At 36.3% G+C, this 25,192-nt stretch overlaps 1 protein-coding gene across 19 annotated transcripts in view; it reads left to right on the top strand.

Moving 5' to 3' along the window:
* The window catches only part of MATN2 (matrilin 2), a 69,686-nt gene that overhangs the window by 32,113 nt on the left and 12,381 nt on the right, over positions 1-25,192 (top strand). For 9 of the 19 annotated variants that reach the window (XM_086881894.1, XM_086881881.1, XM_086881788.1 and 6 more), the window contains 17 exons: positions 905-1,027; positions 6,961-7,083; positions 11,089-11,211; positions 15,084-15,206; positions 17,419-17,541; positions 18,426-18,548; positions 18,715-18,837; positions 19,211-19,333; positions 19,421-19,543; positions 19,756-19,878; positions 22,950-23,072; positions 23,167-23,289; positions 23,383-23,505; positions 23,671-23,793; positions 23,998-24,120; positions 24,260-24,382; positions 24,548-24,670. In XM_086881894.1, coding sequence (XP_086738020.1) covers positions 905-1,027; positions 6,961-7,083; positions 11,089-11,211; positions 15,084-15,206; positions 17,419-17,541; positions 18,426-18,548; positions 18,715-18,837; positions 19,211-19,333; positions 19,421-19,543; positions 19,756-19,878; positions 22,950-23,072; positions 23,167-23,289; positions 23,383-23,505; positions 23,671-23,793; positions 23,998-24,120; positions 24,260-24,382; positions 24,548-24,670 — 2,091 coding nt within the window. The remainder of the gene's footprint in view (positions 1-904; positions 1,028-6,960; positions 7,084-11,088; positions 11,212-15,083; positions 15,207-17,418; positions 17,542-18,425; positions 18,549-18,714; positions 18,838-19,210; positions 19,334-19,420; positions 19,544-19,755; positions 19,879-22,949; positions 23,073-23,166; positions 23,290-23,382; positions 23,506-23,670; positions 23,794-23,997; positions 24,121-24,259; positions 24,383-24,547; positions 24,671-25,192) is intronic. The other 10 variants (XM_086881798.1, XM_086881772.1, XM_086881845.1 and 7 more) reach the window with 4 other exon arrangements.

The raw sequence follows: 25,192 nt of genomic DNA, 5'->3' as shown, positions 1-25,192 counted from the left end.
CAAATCTTACATTAATAAACAAAATAATACAAAAGAGGAATGTAGCTGAAACAAGCTGGAAAATTATCTATTTGTGGGTGTTTACACTGGAACAAAAGAGTTAAGCGACTGTTTATGCTGTTCATCATGCCGCTTGATATGAAGCAGACAGCTATAAAAGAAAATTTGTTTTTGCTTGGCTGATTTCCTCAAACATGTTCCAAAAGCCTATTTTGTAGCTGTAAATGACCATTATGTGCTGAGCAGTCTTTGAGCAACACAAAGTACTCTGCTTTCCAGAGCTTTCGCTGGGGAAACTTGGGGTTCTCATAAAGCTTTAGTCTGCTGAAAAGAAAGCCCAGTGTGCTTTATTTGGCTAGGTGCTGAACTGACCTCATTTGTCATGGTAATTTTTTTTGAGATCTTTTGCATGGGAGAGGCAACTTGCTATGGCATTTTACGTGAAACTGAAAAATTCTAAATCTCAGAAATTAAATATCCCCAAGTTTTTTGCTGTTTGTTTTCCTTTTCTTTCCCTTTCCAACCTCATCATCATTCATCTGGTTATGCAAAAAACAATCCCCCAAAAATACACAAATAAATGCAACTACTTCTCTTTTTTTTAAGAAAAAAAAATCCCTGAAGAATGCCCTTTGAACATTTTAGGGAAACATACATCAAGCAATTCTACTAGGCACCATTGGTCCATTAATAGTCTTTGCCTTCAGCTGAAGGAATGAGTGCCTCTGCTTTGATTGACAGATCCTCTTGGCTTTCAGTGTTTGACAGAACATTGGCATGATCTGTGTTGAAATGAGCCCATCTCTAAAGTGCTGTCCATACCTTCCTGAAATTTATTTTGATCTATAGTCTGTGCATTGAGGTTGGTCAAAGAATTTCATACTCATGCAATTATGTGTTGTAGCTCAGGACCTTTGTGCTGTGGAGAAGCATGCCTGTGAGCAGATTTGTGTGAACACACCTGGGTCCTTTGTCTGTCAGTGTTATGAAGGATATGAGCTTGATGCAGATGGAAAGAGTTGTATTGGTGAGTATGAATTCAGCAATTCACATTTATCTCTTCACACAAACCAAAGCAAAATTCAATTTAAATGAATATCCACTTTAGCCATAGACAATGATGTTCTCCTTTATAAGTGGTAGATGAAAAAGAACACATAATTAACATGTTTGTAGGCCTTTACTGATAATGAATGGTGTCTTGGGAAAATTGTTCCAACCAGTTTCACACAGAAAATAATTTTCCATTTTGAAACAACACACCTGATGTTTTATTCAAGATCCATGTGGGTGGCCAGCAACATACTGGCATGACACATGTGGCCATTAAAAAAACAAGGGTGGACGAACTTGGTAGCTTCTCTTCAGGCAGAAGTTATGCACAGAAAAACTTGAAAGGGGACAATTTCTTGATGTTTTTTCACTTGATCTTTTGGGGATGTGAGGAGAGATTTCAACCCCCTTTTGGAAGGATGACTTTAAGGAAAATTTAGACACTTTAGGAACCCATCCACTATGTTCCTTTCATTTTCACTGTGGGCAATATGGAAGTAAATATCAGCTCCAAGAATTACAGCTCAAAAGAGAGAGTATGGAAATATGGTACAATAATTTTTTAGCACAAAACATACTTCCCTTTCTATTACTCTATAAGTACCTCACTTTTCTTCCCTGTTTATATGTGGTAAATGCTTCTAGTATAATCTCTTTTACAAGCTTGTCTACCTACTCTTGTAAACTTTTCATCCCATGCTGCATTCTGAGAAAATACTGTCTTCTCGTTTCCACTGCAAAAAGCCTTAGTGAGATCTGGATTAAAAAATTACATTATTTGTTAGATATTCTCTTCAGGCAAGAATTTAGATGCATGCTTAATTTGTGCAAACACAAATTGAAGTCCTGTGGAAATGAATCCAAGTGAATCCTTGGCCTCAAATCTGCCACAGGCCGCCACAATGCTTTTCTCCAACATCCTACTCTTTCTTGTCATTTTAAGACAGCTCTAACATTTCTTTCTCTGTTTACCTTCAAAGAGCTTTTGGCTTGCAGTATAACTCTGTTTTGAGATGCAGAATAGGTGACAAATTATGGAACTTTCTGCATGTAGCTTCACACAGGACACACAAACAAGGTTTTGAGTTTTTTTTATGCCCGGTATAACATGAGGTCTTGAAGAATATTCACTCTGTGCTTACTCTTCAGAAATGTTTCCTTCACTTGTAGCTTCATGATTTCAGTATAGGCGTTTTTAATGGTCTCCAGCATAATCTGGCCACTTGTATACCATTTTAAGAACCTGCTTTTTGAAGCCAAATTGTTTTGAAAATGTAGATAATACTGGTTATTTAGGCAAGTTTTTATGTTCTGGCTCAAATTTCTATATCTAATGTTCATCTAATAACTTTAGCTCACCCTCTTGACTTTTACTTGTATTAGGATAAAGGATATACTTCTGTGCTATTTATTTGACTATATCCTGAGACAGAAAACCTGTGACTTCTGTTGGTAGATTCTTTCACCCCCAATTCTTTCTTACGAAATATTCCAATCTGAAATTTTCATGCTCAGTGTCGTCAGGTGTTGTTACTCTTTTCTATTAAGTTGAAGTTCCTTGGCAGCCCAAGATATTCTTACCAGGAAGGTTGCTACCAGGGCATCATTCTGGTGACATTCTTTGTATGTTAAGTCTAATATTATCCTTTGTAATAAATACAGAGTCTGTTTTTGCTATTTAAAGCTTCAAAATATTTCTGTGCCAGTTATTAAATTTCTTGCATTGGTATTTGGTTTTTTGCCTGTTAATAACTTGTCTTCATATTCTGTGGAGAGTGCTGTTTAGAGGTGTGATAGATCTTTGACTTTTTTCTACCTCTGTTGCCCTGAAAATTAAGCCTTCTGATAATGTTTTCACAGTTTTAGTTACTTTCCCATGAAAGTCCTGTAAACGTAAGTTGTTTATCACATTCCTTCTAAGAAAAGTCTTTTGATGGACGTTTCTCATGACCAGTGTGCTTGGGAAGGTGGTAACTTAATTATCCAATCCCTGGTCATTGTCAAGAATCTATAAATACTGGAGTCAGAGAATAAAGTCACAGGTTTTTGTTCTGACACTGAGTGTGGTTGTGTGAATCATTTCATGTCCTTTAGTGACATACCTCCTCACTGACTCTCTTTGGCTTGAAGAGATACACATTTATTAAAAGTGCTGTTGTTGACATTTAAAGATATTATATTCTCTCTTCAGTTATTTTCAAAATACAGCGTGCATGGGTTCACTATCTTGAATTTTATAGCAGTTCTTCTTCTACACTTGATTTCTATTCATTTGTACCTTTCAAAACATGAATACATGCTGTTCATAATGTAATAATTAGCAGTATTAATAATATTAGTATTAATAATTAGCAGTATTAATAGGGATTTTAAAGCACATTATTAATATTTACATTTCTTAGTTTTCTTTTGCAGCTGGATACTTGACCACTTAACTTTTAAATTTCTTACTGATGTACAAGAATGGTTCAATGTATATTAATTATATTTCATCCATGCAGAAATCTAGTTTCTCTACATTTCTTGAACAGGAAAAGCTGGTCTGGTTAATTTATGAAAATGATGCTAATTTGTCTGCAAATCCTATTGTCAGCCTCCAGACTTTGACTTTTCCGGTTTGAACGGTTTGAGATTTTTGAGGAATATGCTGCTACTAAGAGGTACAGCTTCTGCAGATGTGATCACCAGTGAATAATCATCCTTGCTGAAAAAACTTTTGAGGAGACTATATTTAGTATTGAATCAGTAGTGACAACTCTCAGTTTTCATTACTCCTAAGCTAGTTAACCCTTCCTTTCTGTGAAATATTTATTATCGAATGAGCAGGATGAGAAGGAAGATGTTGATGTACACATGTGCTTGAGATCAGTGAGAACAATAACAATTTTGCAAAAAACAGGGACTTCATTAAGGTTAGTTGCTCCTCCCCTTTCAGAGAATGAAAAGAGAATTTCAGTAGGAAATACACATTGTGATATTCTTGGAAGGAGTCAAAAGTTTCCATCTAAGGTATCTAAGACTTCTAAAGTAACTCCAGCACAAGCAAATGAGAAAGTGCTGAAACTTCATTTCACAGGCATGTTTATTAAATTTTTCTGACGGGCTAATTTAAGGATGAGTGGTGATACTAATTGCTTTATTGACATGTGCCAGCCAGTTACCTGAATGGCAATAATTATATGAAATCTCACAGCCAGAACTCACAATGTATCCATTCAACCAACCACTCTGAGTGTTTGCAATGCACAGTTTATGAACGAATTTGTAGGCTGAACAACGCTTGAAACTGTCTGCTCAGCAGTAAATCTGGCTGGCAGGGCACTATCACTTTGCCTTTTTTTAACTGTTTTTCATATGGACAAAGTCCTGTCAGTTGAAGTTTGGTGGTAATGAGCCACCCTTTCTCCATCATGCTGCTGGACACTCAGTCTCTCCTCTCCACCTTGGTGGTATCTCTTTCCACACATGCTGTCCTCTCTTTCCTGGCACAAGTGCTAGACTGTCTCCATCTTGCTGCAGCTGCTAGGCTTGGATCCTCCTTTCCTGGCAGCAGTTTGGCTGCTGGCCACCTCTCTGCAGTCCTGGCACTGCTGGATTTTTTGGCTGTTTCTTAGGTTCTTAGGAGTCTTCCATGAGTCTGCTTTGTTCTTCCCTCACATTCTTTTTTCATTCTCCTTATGCCTTTACTTATTTTATACCTTTTTCTCCTACCCTTCTCCTTAACTTCCTTCATCTTCCCAAGACTGAATAACCTCTATAAACATCATAGGGCTAAAACAACCCCTTATGAGAAAGGTGACTGATGCAGTCCATGGTTCAGAGAGGGCAATGTAAGCACCTGGAGTGCAGAACTGGTAACTGAAAGTAAAAAATAGTTCTCATAACTTACTAACTCATACCAAGTGAGAAAAACAAGGTGGAACAAATATGCAGAGATGACAACTGAATAATAATTAATAGTTTGCTCACTAAAAAGGACACTAATAAATCATTTAGAAAAAATTCTTATTGAAATAGACATGAGATAAAATTCAAAACAGTGAAATCTCAAGTTTTCACATTCTCATGTATATCTCATGACTCAGCATAGAAATATGCTCTTCTCCCAGTGATAGCATATGAGGGAATGGTTCAAAGCTGTGCCAGGCAAGGTTTGGACTGGACATTAGGAAGCATTTCTTTACCAAAAGTATAGCCAAACACTGGAACAGGTTTTCTACAGGAGGTGGATGTTCCAAATCTGTCAGTGTGTAAGAGGCATTTGAACAAAGCCAACCCTGAACTGGTCAGGCAGTTGGACTAAATGGTCATTGTGTGTCTTTTCCTACTGAATACTCTGTTCTCACTGTGTACCATCAGTTGGGCAGCTGTAGGTATTGCAGTAGAAATTAATTCTGTTAAGTTTTAAATGCAGGGAGGAGGTGGCTTTATAAAGACATCCGTATGGGTTATTTCCCAGGCATGATGCTAAATAACATATATTCTTTGGCCTACCTATTTCTTAATGTGTCTTTTAAACACTTGAAAATGTGCTTGTGGTTAGAATTGATTGAAGAGGAAAGCGAATTGTATGACACATTATATCCTTGAAACATATATTCTGTAAATAGGTTTTAATATGAATCGATTCAGTCTGGAAACTGGAAGGTTCATGCCAGGAAAATGATAGCCAGTAAGTTTTTTACTTGATTCAACACTAATATTCTGAAGGGTTAAAAGGGTTACTCTTTCAGAGTAACTGAATAGATTGTCTGCTTTCCTGACCAGATGATCTTTACTTATATAGTAGCACACCTGAGTCTGCATGATTTACATAGGTGGGACAACTGAAGAAGGAATTGATTTCATTAAAACAAATTACTGTGTCTTAAAGAAATTTGTGAGGCTCAGCAGTATAAAGTAGTGAAAAAATTTACTCAGTTGTCAAAGAGGAACCTGTCTTGGTATGAAGCTAAGCACATTACTGTCTTCTGTAAAAAGAATCAGGTATACTTTCCTAATATAGACCTGGTAGCTCTTTGCAGGCAGAGCACCAGCTCTGGGACTTTAATTTCTTCTAAGACTTTTGTTGTGAAGATGAAGCTTAACCTGCAAAGAAATTTTTAAAACCCTTCAATTTCTTTAGCAACTTTGAATGGGCTTGATAGAGTAAACTCTGAAGTATTACTTGATTACTCTTTGGAAATCTAACTTTTAAATATGGATTTGTGTAATAAATGACCGGACTTATGAAATAAGTAACTGAACACAGTGAAAAACATCTGTGATTTTTTTTTTCTTTCAAAAGGCATTGTAGAAGCAAAATATCCGTGGTGAATATCAGTCTGAAGCTCTCAGACTTTGCAGTTGTAGCTGCTTTGTACAGAGCAAATCTGGAGCACATTAGAGGGAATGAATGTACTGTGACAGTCCTCAGTGCAGAAGATAATGGCAGGATTCTCCTATAGTAGCCTGAGTACAGGCTACAGGAACAGCTCTTATGAATTAATACAGCTGGGAGGGAAGTAAGGAAAAGTAGAGTAATTCCAGAACTGGGACTTGAAAGACAGAAGACAGAATTAAATCAAACAAACTTTGCTATGCCCTGGTCTACAGTGTGAACATCTGGACAGAGTTTCTCACTGAGGCATGGTTTCCAAATCTGAGAAAACATGTTGAGAAGGCTCCTGACAATCTGAGAGCTGATAAATGTTCAAAGTTGAGAAATGATTCAGGACTCATTTAAGATCTGATTTACCAACTGGTATTGTACATGGGCTACTTTTTGCAGACAGGATTTTCAGGACAGAAATTACATCAGCTTTTCCTTTTTTTATAGTTACTGTGTGTCACTAGAACCATAATAACTATGCATGATAGTTCTGATATATTTTCCTAATTGCACATGTTGGTCTTGTTCTTTTTCAGTTGTAGACTACTGTGCTTTGGATAACCATGGTTGCCAACATGAATGTGTTAACACAGAGGACTCCTATTATTGTAGATGCCACCCAGGGTTCATTTTAAATCCAGACAAAAGAACTTGTGGAAGTAAGTAGTGATAATGTTTAATTATGAGCAGTTTGCACTTCTTCTGTCTTCCAGCTCTCAGCAATAATCCCCCCACTGGTCCTGGGAATGCTGACTAATACATCAGGTATAGAAAATGGTGGAGTGGCCTGGAAGCCAAAGGTCTTGAAAGCAAAGCAAGTTGTTTATGAGGGAGGGCCTAAGGGTAAGGGTCCCTTCTATGAACAGGAAGCTTTTAACGTGAAACAAAACTCCTTTTCAGCAGCAAGAAGTGAAAGCTTTGCCTTGGATTTCTCTTTGATTATTATTATTTTTTTTTTCAGTTAGAATGTTATCTCCCTAGCTGAGTAAACAAGCAAGTCTGTGCAAGACAATCTATAATCAGTTGCTTTGCAAGATGATCTAAAATAATGAGTAGTTTCCCAGTCAGAGGAAACATTGCAGTCAGTTTTTCTGTGGATTTTTCTTCAGAGTGAGTTCTCTGATAGTGTGACAAAGCTCTGGCAGTCAGTATCTTCTACCAGGCTTCCATGTTACCACCAGCTTATAATAACTTCATGGCTTTGCTTGTTTGTTTGTCAAATTTGATACCAGGCTAAAATGATCAAAAATTACTAGAGTTAGGAATGGACATGAAGTGGAGAGGATCTGACAGACCAGAAAATATTCATGCCAAGGCCTCCCGTAATTGGGAAAACAAGCTAAAAGCTCCACTGTGTTTAATGTCATGCCTCTTTTTAGGAAATGTCAAGGGAAAACTTTAATGTACCTTCCTAGTTACCTTTCTTCATAACTGTGGGCTTTTATAAAGAAATATTACTATTGTGCCTGTAAGCAGGAAAGCTCCATTAGTTTTAGATGATTGCTGCTGCCAGTGGTGAATTCAGCCCATATCATTGAACAATATGTTCAAACATTATTTCTGAAAAAATGCATCAATATAGCACTGCATTTCTGTGGTTTCCCAGTCTGAGGGGCATTTCAGTCCTTCTGGTGAGAGACTTGGTTAGCCTATAGGCTGTATCTATATTGTGTATTATGCTTGATATCTATTCTACTTAAATTTAACATTTAGGAAGAAAACATGTAATCCAGGCTGTACATGTGTTCTTTCCATCAAGGGGAGGAGACATACACTACTCAAAGATGATTGCTCCCAGTTCTGGCACAAATTTGTGGAATGCCTGTATTTTCCTTGAATATATAGGGGGTCTGGATGACTTGCCAGACTGGACACATAATTTTTAGATTATCAGAGTCAGGAGAGATGAAATTTCTGCTTCTCGAGGGCCAGAGTATTTGTAGTGATTAACATCCTTTGTAGATTGTATTAACATTCCCATTTGTCAAGTATCTGTCAGCTAAGGGCTGGCTAATTTTACTTCCACATATACTTCCACATCCATATATATTCGAAATATTAGTGTGCGTTCCACTGCCTAAGCACAGGTTTTTATTAATTTATTTGATTTACAAATGCGGATTTTAAGCAGTGTTTTCTCCTCCAGTTTGAACTGAAGAAAGTCCTTAAAACTGCATAAACATTTTGTGTTGCCTTGACTGGTTTTTAGTTTATGGCCCAGTGGTATGCATTATTTTTACATGTTTAAACTGATGATTCACAGAATGTTGACATTTGAGGGAATATTTTGGGAAAGTAGTATTTCAGGTTTGACCTGTCTCTGTCCTCTATCTGTTGCTTATATTGGGCATAAGTAAGCACAAATAAGATTTGCTAAGCCACTATTCCTAACACTTTATATCCTCTGAGCCTTGCTGATAAATCAAAGCATGAGTGAAAGAACTGTAGCTCTTAATGCTGCAAAAGTCAAGACAACAGGAGAGCTCTTCAGAGCAAAAGTGTCCCCTAGTTATGAATCACACTGTGTTTGAGTCTGCATAAACAACGCAAACAAACAAACTACAGATCACTGGATTTAAAATGTTTGTGACTTTCAAACTTTTAACATAAATTTCTACATATTTGACTCATGTACTGAGTCTCAGTAATGATGGCCAACTAGTCAAGACTCACAACCATGCCAGACCAGTTCTCTCCGTCAGCAAGTAGTCTTGAGGCACCCACTCCTGAGATCTCATGATTGTCTCAGAATCCTGACTTCCCTTACAAAAATAGAAAGTAAGCCTTTATGCTCATGGCTACAAAGAAATGTTTGGAAATATAAGTGTTGTCAGTATGGTCATGCATATCTAACAAATGTTTTCTCTGGGAACTACTCCGAAGTTCTTAAAATGAAACACAAGGAGCAGTGCTCATGAAGGCAACCTTGCCAATACCACCAGAATGCTCTATGGCTGGAAGAGCAAATTTGCTTTATCAGTGAGGCAGGTGGAGGACATTCAAGCTACTATTAAGGAGACTCCTGCCACTCTTGCTGCTCCCCCCAAGAGGACAGCTTCTGCTTGTACTGGGCATTGCTGAGCCTCAGCTGCTGTTCTTTACTGAAGGCCCATTTGAGTTCTGTGTTCATGTAATTTGTAGCTGGGCAAGGCTCTGTTAACAACCTTAATCTGGGCTGTGTTAATGAAGCCTTGTAAAATGTGTCTTTAGTGCCCCAAACAGAATAGCCTCAAGGTTTGAACAAAGATAATACATATTTTTTAACCCTTTTGGTCATCTCCAGAATCAGTTATCCAGGAAAAGTCTCTCCTGCACTCTTAAGTGAGCAAGGATTTGAGCAGGTAAATGCCCCACAGCACTGAGTAGCTCCAGAAAGCATACAGCTGTATTCCTCTGGTGCACACATGTGGCTTTATGGGTTCTATCTTTTCAGTGCCCTCTTGAACAAAATATATTTTCTAATTTTTATTTTAGTAAACAGATACCTCCATGTTATATATATATATATATATGTATGTGCATATGCTGTCAGAAAAAAGCTTTGGTTAAGGAAATGTTAATTAATGTTATCAATGTTAATTAATATACAGAGTGGTGTTCATAAATTATGACATAGTCCTTCCGAGTTTTCTAAGAAAGTCATATTCCATTTGGATTGTTCTTAAAATACAACTGGTTTATTACCACAAAGGGCTTTCATCATATATAAGGACTCAATTCCATTAATCTGCCAGAAACCCAAAGAAAGAACTGTCCATGCCTCTGAAAGCAAATCACCTCTGGGAATAGTAATTAATTATCTTCAGGGAATAATAAAGCCCCCTGAGTTTTCAGGTTGTATAATGAGGTGTTCAAAAGTGCCTGGATATTTTTTGAAGCATGATTTATGTAATTTGTGACTTGTTTATCTACTTTTAGCAGTGCTGAGGGATTAGGAGTATTTTTCACTAATATAAGTTAACTACACCGACACAAAACTAAGTGATGGGCAGACACTGCATCCAAGTGAGGATCAGGTTCGTTGACTACACCAATAATAATAAACTCTATATGGGAAATATCTCAGTGCTCAGTGCACAATTGCTTTCCTTTCTAAGGTACTTTTTCCACAACTGGTAGCTGTTTCTAGACTGCCCATCTTCTCTTCCATGGGCATTTCAAATGGAAGAATTGTGAAGCGAGCACTCAGAGCTGTTAAAAACGTCCACACTCCTGATGACCTGTTTGTCCTGCTGTGATCTAATGAACAGCATTCAAAAACATGTTTGTGTGTTTATTGCTCATCACGTCTAACATGCTCTGAGTGAATAGAGGTAATTTTGATGAGGAAGTGTATAAAGCTTTGCTGCAAAATGTTAAGAAATATTTAAGATTCTAACTTCTCTACTGCATGAACTGTTTCTGTTCTCTAATAAGTCTAATTAATATTAATTATTAATTAATTAATTAATAATTAATAAGTCTAATATGTCAGCTGTACATCAGTATAGCAGATATTTGGAAAAAAATAAACATTTTATTTTCATGGTTTGAAACAATATGGTAAAACACCAAAATGGTGCCTAAGGGAAAAAAAGGCAAGAGAAAACAAACCAACTAATTTTTTCCTAGCTTATTTCTGAGAAATTTTATTACTCATTGACAGAAATGTTTTTGTTGTTTAGAACCGGACTATTGTTCTCTTCAGGACCATGGTTGTGAACAGGAATGTGTTAATACAGATGATTCCTATTTTTGTCAATGCCAAGAAGGGTTTAGACTTAATCCAGATAAGAAAACATGCAAAAGTGAGTAATTCTTTGGACATAATAAAGTTCATCTGCTTTTATTTCTTGAACCTGCTGTGAATTGTTTCCCTTCTGAAAGGATGGAAGTTTTCTCTGTAATTAAGGTTGAAACAAATGTTTCTTTATAAACTTGAATTTTAACTGAATGAATCATGCTGGGAAAATATACATTTCTCTGTTTCGTAGATTACTTTGTATATTAGACATTTTGGAAGACTTTTATGAAAACCTGAGGATTAATATAGGAACCAAAATTACTTTAAAAAAAATTCATTACTTATTTGAAACTTTCTGGCCTTGGCTTGTAAAGACACAAGCAGCTTTGAAATTAAAAAAAAAAATCACAAAAAATCACCTTGTTTTACCCAGTTGGTTTAGCCAAGGTCAGATACATTTCATCAGCTTGGAAATGTATTGAACAGACAACACAGCTATCAAAATCAACTTAGGGTCACACATGAAACTTCACAGTTTCCTAAAAATATTGTAAGAGCAGCATGAGCAATGTCAGTGTTATAAACCAATCACTCATGCTATTTACTTTAGAAAGACTTAGTGTTTTAGCTCTTCCTGAGTGAAGGCCTGAAATCACAGAAGATTTTTAATGTAGTGTGTTAAAGTTTAGGGAGAATATATTCTCCCTAAATAGCAAAATTAAATAGCGGATCTCGTGACTGAGCTGTTGGGGGGAGAAAATTGTTATTGATAGTTTATTTGTAATAAACTTGTTTGGAGCAGTCTAATTCTATTTCTAGAAACTCATAAAATGTATCTGGTTTTGAAACTGTATTTTTGTTCAGTCTTAAAGATACAAAAGCATTTTTGTCTGCACAGTGATGTTTTTGCAGTAATCCATGCTGTTCTGCTTTTTATTGTCTATATGCTATTTAATACATTCAGGTTTTTATAGATTCAATAGCCTTGGTGAGCAAAAGAGCAGCATTGTATAAAGTATTTATTGCCAAGAATGCAATTGCAAATTAAAGGCAAATTGTAATTCCCGCTTGGAGTACTTTTCCTTATGAGGTTTTGGATTTGGCTGCAGATCTGGTGATGTTTCCAGGATTAGGCTCCTATTCCAAATCTTGCTTTAACAAGGGTCATGTTAGCTAAGCTTGTAAAATAAAGCAGAATGTTTGCATATATGCTTTTTTTAGAAATCAGGGACAATAGGTGAGTGTGATAAGCAATAGACATTCCTCTGTGACCACCATGTGTGACTTCTGATGACTACAGGAGATCTGTGGGGGTCAAAGCGAAGCCTTACACAGCTGAGTGTTTGCAGTCTGCTCTCAGATCTTCCTCTCACTGTCAGCTAGGTGTCCAAAGCACAAAATCCAGTATTGTTTAAGAAAAGTGGGTTTTTCTAAGCTGTTTTACTTTAGAAGACCTTGTGGCTGGCTTCAGTTTTTCTCTCCATGGAAGTCAACTTCTGTGCTTTAGGTCAGCATGACTGTGAACTTGAATGTGTTAACATGGAAGAGTCGTTTGTGTGCAAATGTCATCCCAGATACACCCAAGAGCACCATGGTGATACGTGCAGCAATGAGTGTGTCTCATAAACTGCAGTGACTAGTTTGCTGCAAGGCAGAAGTGTGAGCAGAGTGAGAAAACATTCCTGGTCCCTTTTGAGATATTTCTGAGTCATGCAAACCTATGTTACTGCAAAGTCCACCACAAGCCAGGCCTAGTGAAGTAATGCTATAGTGAGATCCCTGGTCTATAGAGAGCTAAAGCATCACTTTCTCCAGTCCAAATAACTGAGGAAATGTGTTCACTTAAAAGCACTGCCTAACACGAAGGCAGTGCTTGCTACTGAACATCCTTTTCATTGCTATGGGCTGTGTAACCTGCACACCTCATGCTGCTGTATACTGATATGTGGGGATATGAAGAGACCCATCTCTTCTGTATGTTTACAGCTTCAGTGATCCATTCAATGAAGTGTCCTTTTTCAGAAGAATGTTGTGAAATGAAGGATTGGTGTTGCCCCAGAAAACTGGGTGCCCACTTGGCATCACCCAGTTTTAGAAGATAGTTTTATTGCAGAGAACCGTTTTGCATATCACCTAAAATATTGGCAGCATTTTTTCCCGATGGACTTACAACATACATTTCCAAAGGAATACTCAGTCACTGAAATTTTTAAAAAACTTGGTAGGAAAGGGAATAATAATTTTTAAATAAAATGTGATAAAGCCATATTTAAGGTAACCTAGATGAGTTGCAACATTTTGACAATTATAGTTTTAAACTATCTCAAGTTGAATTTCTAAAAATTAATATATTGTAAGACATTCCTTCTTTGTAAAAATTGTGAGCCTCCCCCAGTCCTTTCACCTGCTTGTATTTTTTTTTTACACATGCAATAAAGCACATATGATTATAAAATTTACAGTTATAATGATTTCCAAAGCCTGGTAAATAGCACCTTTACTTGTGATTATTGCACTCTTTGAAAGAGTGTGTTACAAAATTCTGCATGAGAGCCCCAAATATTTAAACATTAAAAATTCATGTTGGTGTGGGTGTTTGTATTGAAAAGATGGAGCCAAACAGATGTAATTCTTCACAGAGAATATGGGTATTTTCTTTTTTTTTTTGTTTCCACATTTTTTGTGTGCTCTGAGAAGTTACACAAGCCTCTTCATGATGATGTGAACTCTTGGAAAAAGGAGAAGGTTCCAGCTGGAACTTGCTTTAGCTAGTAAAAACTGACACCTCAGCTTCATTTGTTCAAACCTACGTTGTCTCCCTGTGTATAATGGTAAATCTGGACCAATTACTGCAAACTCGTTGCTTAGTTAAATAAACCAATAAACAGAAATATTTAGAATAAGTGATTTAACGTTATTAAGTACAGATTTTTTTTTAATCTAAACAAATTGCTGCAGACATGTCTGCTCACATCTGTAAATGATTTGCAAAAGAGACATGCGAGACTTTGTGTCTGAGGGAACTCCACTACTTTTGATCAAGTTAAGATAAAATGATTTGGGCTATAGAACTAAAACTAGCCATTAACAAACCAGCAGTAAAACACAGTGAGGAAGTTCAAAGCTTTTTTCCTAAAAATGTCCTTTTCCTATACTCACAGAGTCAGCAAATTCCACAGTACATGTGCAAGTGCACGTATCTCACAGCTTTGCTGTCCATTGTGAGGAAATGTGTTTTTTTAAACCTAGTTCACACCTCTCTCCCTTCCCCCACCTTTTCTCTTTCACACAACTAGTTGCATACAAGACTTAAAAGACATATTCCATTTTATCTTACTTGGAATAGGCATAGGAAAATCAAAGAAATGGAACATGTTAAGACACTCTCACACTTGTCATTTCTATCTGTCCTCCACGAGGCTTTAACTACTTGAACCCTTTGGCAGGTAAAAGTTTTAAAATGGTGATTTCTCATCCTGTTGAAAAAAGAATTTAATCTTTCTGAAACAATCTGGAAGCCATAATTTCTATTAAAAAAATGACTAATACTCATATTTGAGTGAGTAATGCAAAAATTTAATGCTGAATGGAAGTGAGAGTCCTGCTTTTTAAAGAAGGGAAGCATGATTCTATGGGTGAGACCAAACTGGGCTTAAGGATTCTCCCTTCTCTCCACTTTGTGTTAGTCCAATCACATTGTGATTTTTGGCAAAGGAAATCTTCACCAAGTTTGCTATATGCCAAGTGGGGTTGTTGTATTAATTTCACTTAGGTGTTAATTAACTCAGGTTACTCAAGCAGGTGGGGATACTTGCGTAAGTAAAAAGCAGTACTGATCTTTTGCTTTACAAAGGCAACATGTACTAACTACAGTGTCATAATTTATGTATCTAAAACACCAATGTGATTTCTTCAATCATTAACACAAATCAATAGGAGTGGACCACTGTGCTGAAAGCAATCATGGCTGCGAGCAACTGTGCCTAAATACAGGTGACTCCTATGTCTGTCAGTGCTCTGAAGGATTTGTCATCAATGAGGACCTAAAAACCTGCACACGTGAGTCTTGCAAGAACATCTTTTATTTCAGCTCCCTTGGGAAAGGTTTCTGTTTTCATACAGGGAAAAGGACTGCCCTTCAAATTATTCTTACAGTCTGCATTTCAGTAATACTTTAGTAATTATTTGAAAGCAGAAACAGAAAAAGTATTTATGAAAGAATACATGTCAAGATAACTGTTAGTCCTCACATATTCAGAAAAGGTTTTGAAGACCTATTCATCCCCAGGTGTTAAGGACAGTTTCTCAGTCACATGACACGTGTCTGACAGGTCATCTGGACAGGAGTGTCCCCAGGGCAAAGTGCCCCACATTACCTGAGGCAGGGGGAGAACTGAGAGCTCCACACAGAGCTTTACATTAAGCATGGGAATCCTTGTAAGTGAGCAGTTGTCCTGGCAGCTCTCTGCTCTTTATAAATCTAATGATCATTGAGGGTTGATACAACTTCACAAACAGTTGAATTGCCTCCTTCACTGGAAAAATAATGTATAGAAAGGGCCAGAAGAAGAGTATGAGTGCATTTTACCTGTTGACTTTCTATGGACCTCTTTGGTGAGAGTGTTCTGTCCACTTTTTCCAGATTTTGGGGGTACATTATTTTTCAAGCTTGTATAATGTTGGAGCAGCTCCAGAGTTCAGCCTTTTTCTTGCTTTCAGGCACAAAGTTTTAAGAAAACTCAAACTGCAAGTCCTCAGTCACAAAAATTATCTAGAGAGAAGTGAGGCAAATCAGCAAAGGCAATTTGCCTTTGTATTTATCCTTGTTTGTCTCCATACTAACCTTTTTAGCCCCATCTGATACCTTGACAGACTTTGCTTCTGTCTGCCACTGCAGCACTCTAGAAAGGGACAGACAGTAACGCAGAAGTATAATTAGTGTACATGTATGAACAGTAGAGTCTACTAAAAACAATTTTTTTAGATATTTATCCATAGTACCACTGGCAATCTGGAAACACCCAAATACTGGCATTTAATCAACTTGCAAATGGAAAATCCCTTTTCCTTAGTAGTAACAAGAGATGATTTTTCATTCCTGAGTTATTTTCCTCCAGGCTGTACTTGGAAACCCATAAGCAGCAGAGTTCAAGAAGCATTTGGACCACATTCTCAGGCAGATGGTGTGAGTTTTGGGGTTGTCCTGTGCAAGGCCAGTAGTATGACTTTGATTGGTCCTAGTAAGTCCCTTCTAAATCAGGGTGTTCTATGATTCTGTGAAAATGGTGCTGAGTGCAGTGAAACTGAGCTTTTTTTGAATAGCTCCTCTTCTCATAACCCTGTCCTCACATATATTTAGGAAAGATTTGTCCTATTCCTGAGCTCTAGATCAGATGTTGAAACCTCATGAACATTTTCAGGCTACCACAAAGAGAGTTTTGGAACTTTGCAAGTTCCTGATAAGTTGAACGGAAGGGATTAGCATTTAACATGTACCAGTCCTAGTGAGAAAACATCTGGGACATTCTAGTATGATGTACACTGGCTCAAGGATCCTAAGAAAGCTATGGGAACACCTGAACTGTGACCAAATCTGTACTCTGACAACTCATTACAAAAAAATGTGTTGTAGCCAATAGACAGTAGCAAGTCCTGCTTGCAAAGTCTCAGGAGCCCTATGTCTTTATATGACAGAGGAGACACACTTGGGAAACTTGAGATAAAGTGGACTGTATTTGACAGTACTTGTCATTTGCAATTCTTTGTAAAATCTTGAATAGTCCAAGCCAAGTCCCACTGACATCTGAGAGGTTTTCTTCTTGCTGCCACAGGAACTGGGTCAGGTCCACAAATGAGTTCTGGGGACTGCCACCTTCACTTCAGGCCATTTAGAGACTATTTAAAGAATGTTCACAAGGTAGCTTTTGTGTCTTTGCCAGCGTCTTGTAGAAAATCATTGCCAAAGTATTTTGTTTTGTTTTAATACATTTTAATCCAATTCAGACATGGACTCTGTTTAGCTATGTTAAGCACAGAAAAGTATGATTTCTCAACTCTGCTTAAAGAAAAAAATTAAATATAGGACCTCTAGGACCTCACTAGGCTCTCTTACATTTTATTGAAGCTTTATAACCAGATGAGAAACTGAATTACTGTTTACGCAGTTCAAGATATTTATATTTACTTGTTTATACAGAATGCAAATACTAAGATGAAAAATAATTGAGTCATTATTGGTTAAATTTTTTTATAATTTTGATTGCTCCTACAGGAGTTGACCATTGTGCTCTAAGTGATCATGGCTGTGAACATTTGTGTGTAAATGGTGACAGATCTTATACTTGTCAGTGTTTTGAAGGATACAGGCTTCGTAACGATGGGAAAACATGTAAACGTAAGTTATTATTCAGCAACTCAGAGTCTAATATGACACACATAGAAGAAATCTGTAAGGTAAGATTGGATTGCCTAAATGTTGCAGTCAAACGCAATTTTATATGTTCAAGACTTTCAAGAGGCCAAATTTCCCCTTTGGTGTCATATTTGCCAGCAGTATGCTGATATCTTGGATATGCTAAGGTATCTAAAATGGTACTGAATGCATACTTTTGGTCACCTGAATCAAACCCTGAACATCTGTGCCATTTAAAAAGTAGCCCTGAAATTGGATAGCTGTGGATCCAAAACTATCCAGAGCTGGGACAACTTTGATTTTCTTCTAAAATTTCAAGACAAAAATATATGAAGTTTATAAAGTCTTAGCCAGCATGAAGCTTGCAACATTATAAATGGAAGGTTCATTTTGTCCAGCATAGGATAAGGATGATGGCAACAGAAATGTCATAATTGTGTTACAAATTTGACTACATTACACAGTTATGAGTGGCAGATATCAAGAAAAAAGACTAATAGCAAATTTTTCTCAACTTGTATAGTATAAATCACCATGATCAAAGAAGAATCATGGATAAGTCTTGGAAAAACTCACAGGCATTCAGTATTTTGTACTGCAGTCCCCATAATATTTAGTATTAACATCTGCTGTTAAAAGGTGTTTACAGAAAAAAAGAAATTAAAGGCATCCAGATATTACCATGGTGAATGAAAAGGTTCTTATTCTTAGCTGGTGTTTCACAGCATCCCTCTCTTTTGTTATTCTGTGCAAACAGACAAATTATGCCTGTCTCAAAAAGTTAGGATACATACACTAAAAGCAAGTTAACTTTGAACATACTGCCCTTAAGTAACAGAATTTTTTATATATGAAATTATTCCCAGGTAAAAATATCTGCAAGTCAGTCAACCATGGCTGTGAGCACGTTTGTGTTAATGCTGACAATTCCTACATCTGCAAGTGTCGTGAGGGATTCATACTGAGAGAAGATGGCAAGACCTGCAGAAGTGAGTGACTGGTATCTATTGAACACTTTTGCATGTACATCAGGCAAGGAAGGAAAGGGGTATTTTTCACTTCTCACTGGAAAAGAAGTAACAGACTTCCTTTTGATAGCTACATTTCTCTAACATGTTTTCATTCAAAACCTACATTTAAATCAATCATTCCCAGGACAGGACATCTGCAAATCAGTCAGCCATGGCTGTGAGCATATTTGTGTTAATGAAGGTGACTCCTATGTTTGCAAGTGTCATGAGGGTTTTCTGCTGAGAGAAGATGGGAAAACATGCAGAAGTAAGTACTCTGAGAATTACTCATAGAATTTTATTTACAGTATGTAGATCTGAGAAGCAATCAAACAAATACAATTTAGTGTCGCAATAAAGTAGTCATCTTCATAAATTTGATACAGGAATATATTTAGACCTTCCAATGCTTGTAAGAGACTCTCTGGACAAAAATAGTGTATTTTAATAGATCAACTGACAGACTGGAAACAGAAAATACTCAAAAATGTTCAGGTACCAAGAGGTAAAAGTATTTGCTGCCTAAAATTTAACCTATTGATTCCAGTGGTATCAGTAGACCTAATGAAAGCTGTTACTTCTCCCTTCATGATACATGTGCTATAGATGTGTTTTAACCAAATACCATCAACTGTTCTCAGATAAAGATGTTTGCAGTTCAGTTCACCATGGCTGTGAACATGTTTGTGTTAATGCTGATGAGTCCTACATCTGCCAGTGTTATGAGGGATTTGCACTAAGGGAAGATGGAAGAACATGTAGAAGTAAGTATACTTCTCTTTAACAGATTTTCTTTATAATCTGCACATTTGTAGATATATTTTAAATATGGCAGTTTTATTTTTTAACAGATAAGGATGTTTGCAATTCTGTTGACCATGGCTGTGAGCATATTTGTGTGAATACTGACAGTTCATACCTTTGCCAGTGCTATGAGGGTTTTGTATTGAGGGACGATAAGAAAACATGTAAAAGTAAGTTATTTTAATGTTACTATATGTTTTATATTCAGACATCTACAGAAGAAACATATTATTTAGAGGCAGTTCTTCTTATAGGAGATTTTTCCTTGCAAAAAGGAGAATAAATTCTTTATTTATTATGAGATTACTACTGTTAGTCTTTGAAGTTATGAAAATGTTCTTTTTCATCAAACTTTAGTAAATAAAATCTAAATTATTCCTAGATAAAGACATCTGCAAATCAGTCAGTCATGGCTGTGAACATCTTTGTGTTAATAATGATGATTCATACACTTGCCAATGCCATGATGGATTTGTACTAAGGCAAGATGGGAAAACATGTCGAAGTAAGTAGTTAACTAATACGAGAAGAAATGTAATTTTTGTCTTGTTAGAATATTATTCACTGGTTCATAATAGCCAGAATGGAATATTTTTCCTCTATAGATCATAAGACTTGTATGAATCAAAATTGTTTGAACTAAAGCTACATTTCAGAAAAATCATACAATTTTAAGGTTTTAATGTAGGTTTTAAAATGTGAACTTTATTTCCAAATTAAGTATATTGAGTTTTAATCTTGAGCATAGGGTGTTGCTGCATTTTACTGTAATGGGTTAAAGTTCTAATTACAACTGTGTTCTTCTGTCTGTATTCATGCAGATCATGACTTAACTTGTTCTATAACCTCTTAGCATGTTCTTATGTAAATTACAAGTAAATGAAACTCCTTCGGGCTTTTTATGTTTTCTAATCTTTTTATAACTTTCTTCTTGCTCCCTAAAACTTCTGCTGTTTATCAACATCCTTGTGGATGCACCACAGTGAAAGTCTAATAGGAGACAAAGGGCTTCAGGGCAGAGGAACAATAAGCCATCTAATTCATCTAATTTCAATCTACCTATCTTTTTTTTATAATTTATTTTTTGTTTAATCTTTTTTTTTCTTCTTGACAAAAAATTGTTTTAGTCTCTGACCAAAACATTCTGCTAGTACTTGTGTTCAATTAGTTATCTACCATGATCAAAAGTTATTTAAGATTCTCAGTATTACATGTCCTGTAAGTACAGCCTTCATTCTTTGTTTCTAAATGTATATCCGTAATTCTGCCTATTTTAAGATACATATGATTTGCTGTTATCCAAAAAGATTAATGTTAGCTTATATCAGGAGCTGTTCTATATTTATTTGCTATTCTCTCAGAAGTAGAGTAAGCTACAAATTTTTTACAGATTATTTTATTTGTTTAAAATAAAATAATCAGTAATTGTGTAAAACATTATTTATGTTTTATTCTGGGCTGTCCATAAAAATATTAAGTAGTAGAGAAGCAAGGCAAATTCTTAGAAAGACAGCTATTTGATAGTTGCTCATCTACAATTAGTTCTGAAGCCCTTTCTAGGCAGTGTTAATTGTTGATTCTGTAGTCTGTTTCCTTAATCAAAATAACACCAAGACTGCTGCCTTTTTGAATTCTGCATTGTGTGAACAGCATAAGCTTTCAGAACCAGCCTCATCATCAATGAAGAAAGACATTTATTTAGTTTTTCCAGAATTTATTTTTCCATAACACCAAGTTGATTGATATTAGTCCTTTCTTTGATTTTACTCTGACTCAAGTTCCACATTATCTGTTGCATTATTTGAATTCAGATCAATGTCAAGCTGACAGGCTTACAGTGAATACTCATCTTTTTAAACACTGGAACCATAGTACGATTGTGTGTGTGTGTGCATACACTGGGCACGGAGACAGCTCAGTGTTTTGGGGCTTCCTCAGAGTTCTAGGAGTTACTGAAAATTAACACGAAGCATCCAAGGTACTCTTCAGAAACCTCTTTTGCAGCTCTCTGCTGCAAATTATCTGGAGTTACTGATTCAAAAATAGATGTGTGTGTGTGTTCAGTAGATGCTGTGTGATCTACTTCACACATGTGAAACTCTTCACTCCAACAAGGTCATCAGTAATCTATTTCATCTGAATACACTAAAACGTTCTCTATTTCTGCGTTATGATTAGCAGTTCTACCTTTCTGTCAATCAGTTAATAATACATTGGTAGAATGCTTTTTGTTCCTAACAGCATTTAAATAATGTGCTCATACTACCCTTTGTTTGGTTGGCTGTGTACCCCCTTGTCCTTTATCTTCTTATTTCAAGTGTTTGCAAATTCCTAATTTTTTCACATTGAGTAAGTACAGTGAATGTTTCTTTCAGTCTTTTTCAAAACTTTTATCTGTTTTCAACTTCAATTTCTAGATTTTTTAACTACCCTGGCATTCTTTTTAGATAGAGACTACATTTTTGGGGCATGTCTAGTAAAGTAAATAAATAGTGTAATCATTGATGGTTTTTATTACTATTATTATTTCCCCCCTGTATCCCAAAGCAGTCTGGCTCATATTTGCTTTCAGCTTCGTAAAATTCATCCATCTGAAGTAATTGCCATGTCTGCTGCTGGTTTGTATTCTATTCTGTTTAACATTTAAGCAAATGACTTGTGCACATCTGTGTATAATGATGCTAATTTTTACTTACGTTTTAATTTCTCCCTTTTCCACTAAGATAGGATCTAGATTCGATTGCCATGTCTTAAGTATAACTATTTTTCAGTTAGAATTTTGTCTTATGTAGTAGTTTTTGGAATTTTTGTTTTGGTAGCAGGAGACCCTAATGAAATTTGGCTCAGGTTGAACTTCTTAAATTATAAACCTCAAGAGTCAAGTTGAACTTGGTTCTCAGGAGGCCACTTCTAGTGTAAAGGTAGTTCTCCATTAGAAACTGATATTTTCTTTTGTGTTGCATGAAGAAGGAAAAGGGAATGCTGATAGATGGCTCCACTTTCTTCTGCACTTTCTTCCCATCTATCCTTTTTGAAGAGGTTTTAACCAACTGGTTTAACATTGCAATCATACAAGTCCTCGCATCAATTTTCAGCAATCCAGTTAGATTTTGTTTATCGTCTTAAATAAGTAGTTCCTATTTTTCAGGTTTTGTTTATGCAGACTTTTGGCACTGATATAAGAATGTTAAGAATTATGGTTTTAAATCATGTCCTGTGGTGTTTTTCGTAGTTTTTACCAGCGTAAATTTGTGCTAAATGACTATACTAAATTACTCCCTTCTTTCACTCTTAGTGCTTTTAATGTAAAATCCTCCTCCTCCTCCTCCTCCTTAATCCAGTCAGATTAATCCTAAAATGGTTTATTTTCAGTTGGAGGTCATCCAAAGCATGAAGTTCTGTCAGATGATAAAGACTAGATAATCTAAGATAAAATGTCCATCATTTAACTAGCTAGAGATTTGCTTTCAGTTTGCAAGCTTCCATCTTTTTTGCTCATGGGATTAACCCCCCAGTCTTTGTATTTATAAAAATTTTAACTAACAATCCACATAAATATTATCTAACTATTCCCAGGCAAGGATATTTGCAAATCAGTCAACCATGGCTGTGAACATGTGTGTGCTAGTGCTGGTGATTCATTTGTTTGTAAGTGCCAGGAGGGATTCCTGCTAAGAGAAGATGGAAAAACTTGCAGAAGTAAGTAGTCTGATATTTATCAACATACTTTTTATCTGCAGCTTGTGCTTGTGTAGAAATGTGCTAACCAGCAAAAGCTGTTACCCGTTTTCAGATGCAGATCTTTGCAAATCAGTCAACCATGGCTGTGAACATGTTTGTGTTAATTCTGGTGATTCATATACCTGCAAATGCCGTGATGGGTTCCAACTGAGAGAAGACGGGAAAACATGCAGAAGTAAGCAGCACAAGAGCTTTATTGGATGAATTACACATACAATAATGAAGGCCTCTGATGATGTGTGCTGACTACCAACTCTCCTGTTTGCAGACCAGGATGTTTGCAACTCAGTTGACCATGGCTGTGAACAAGTTTGTGTGAATACTGAAGATTCCTACATCTGCCAGTGTCATGAAAAATTCATACTGAAGGAAGATGGAAAGACATGTAGATGTGAGTAGCCTGAGCTATAAAAGTTTGCTTTTATTTGAGGCTTTCAAGTGTTGTGGGTGTGAGTGCACATGTGTATGTGATTTCCAACTATTTGGGCTGGTTAAAAAAAAGATATCCTCTCTCCCTCACAAGCCTCAGCTCACAAACCCCATCCACTTTTCTCAGATAAAGATGTTTGCAACTCAGTTGACCATGGCTGTGAACATATTTGTGTTAATACTGATGATTCCTATGTCTGCAAGTGTCATGAAGACTTCATGCTGAGCGAAGATGGAAAATCTTGCAGGAGTAAGTTATTTAATCTTCATTTTGTACTTCCTGATCTGTTAATGAAACACACTATGCAACAGTAGTGTGTTATTTGTGTCTTTATTATAGAATCAGCTTCATGTAAGTGAGGTCCTTCATGGAAAATTATAGCCAAATCTTTTATATTTTGTGAAATTTATTTACTTAACTAACTGTGCTAAATACAATTTTCATTATTCCAAGGTAAAAATGTCTGCAAAACAGTCACCCATGGTTGTGAACATCTCTGTGTTCCAACTGGCGATTCATACGTGTGTCAGTGTCATAAGGGATTTGTATTGAGGCGAGACAGGAAAACATGCAGGAGTGAGTAGCTGAAACTTTTATGGGGAATATATTTTTCAGTCTTAAAGAAACAACAGATTTAATTTCTCTCAAAGCTTGTTCATGGCTGTTTTGTATTTGAAAAGTGGTCTAATAAGGGGATTCTCTTAACAATTCTCAGATAAAGACCTGTGTAAATCCATTGACCATGGCTGTGAACATGTGTGCATTAATAATAACAACTCATACAGCTGTCAGTGCCATGAGGGCTTTGTCCTGCGACAAGATGGGAAAACATGTCGAAGTAAGTAATTCATTATGTCTGTCAGCCTCTCTTTTCTGGCATTGCTACATAAATGAGCAAAAATGTTCTACTCCTTTGTCATATGTTCTTCAGATATCATGTTTGGAGTCTTTGGATTTATAAAACGTTACATTGAATACAGATAAATACTTCAATTTTTCCTAGGTAAAGATGTCTGTAAATCAGTTGATCATGGTTGTGAATATGCTTGTGTTAATAATGATGATTCCTATATCTGCAAATGCCAGGAGGGATATGTACTAAAAGAGGATCAGAAAACATGCAGAAGTAAGTATATTTTATTTAGAAAGCATTTGTTTCTTTTACTTCTAAAATTAATGGATCTCACTTCAAAAAAATGATAGAATCATAGAATAGTCGGGGTTGGAAGGAACCTTATTAAAGATCACTTAGTTCCATCACCCTGCTGATGGCAAGGACACCTTCTACTAGACCAGGTGTCTCCAATCCAGCTTGGCTTTGAACACTGCCACAACCTCTCATTTCAAACATACAATATTTGAAAGCCCAGGGCATAACGTGTGTGGCAGAAAATGTCTCAAACAACTAACTTGATGCTCTCCTAAGCAAAAATCTATATTGGAAGAGTTGTTTTACTATAGCATTGAGTACAGCAATAATTCTTTTGAAACATCAGGAGAAAGCCAAAGTGGAATATTACTATCAAGGAATATGCATTTTAATCGAGTTCATATACTGTGGGTCTTTTATCTTTATGTACTATATTTTAAAATACCATTAATTCTATTTGCTTATCTTCCAACATGACATGCTTTTATCTCATTGTCT

Source organism: Cyanistes caeruleus, chromosome 1, assembly GCF_971803275.1.
Source record: "Cyanistes caeruleus chromosome 1, bCyaCae1.hap1.1, whole genome shotgun sequence".
Taxonomy (NCBI): Eukaryota; Metazoa; Chordata; class Aves; order Passeriformes; family Paridae; genus Cyanistes; species Cyanistes caeruleus.
Note: the sequence above shows the minus strand (reverse complement) of the source record. Positions and strands in the feature narration are given on the sequence as shown.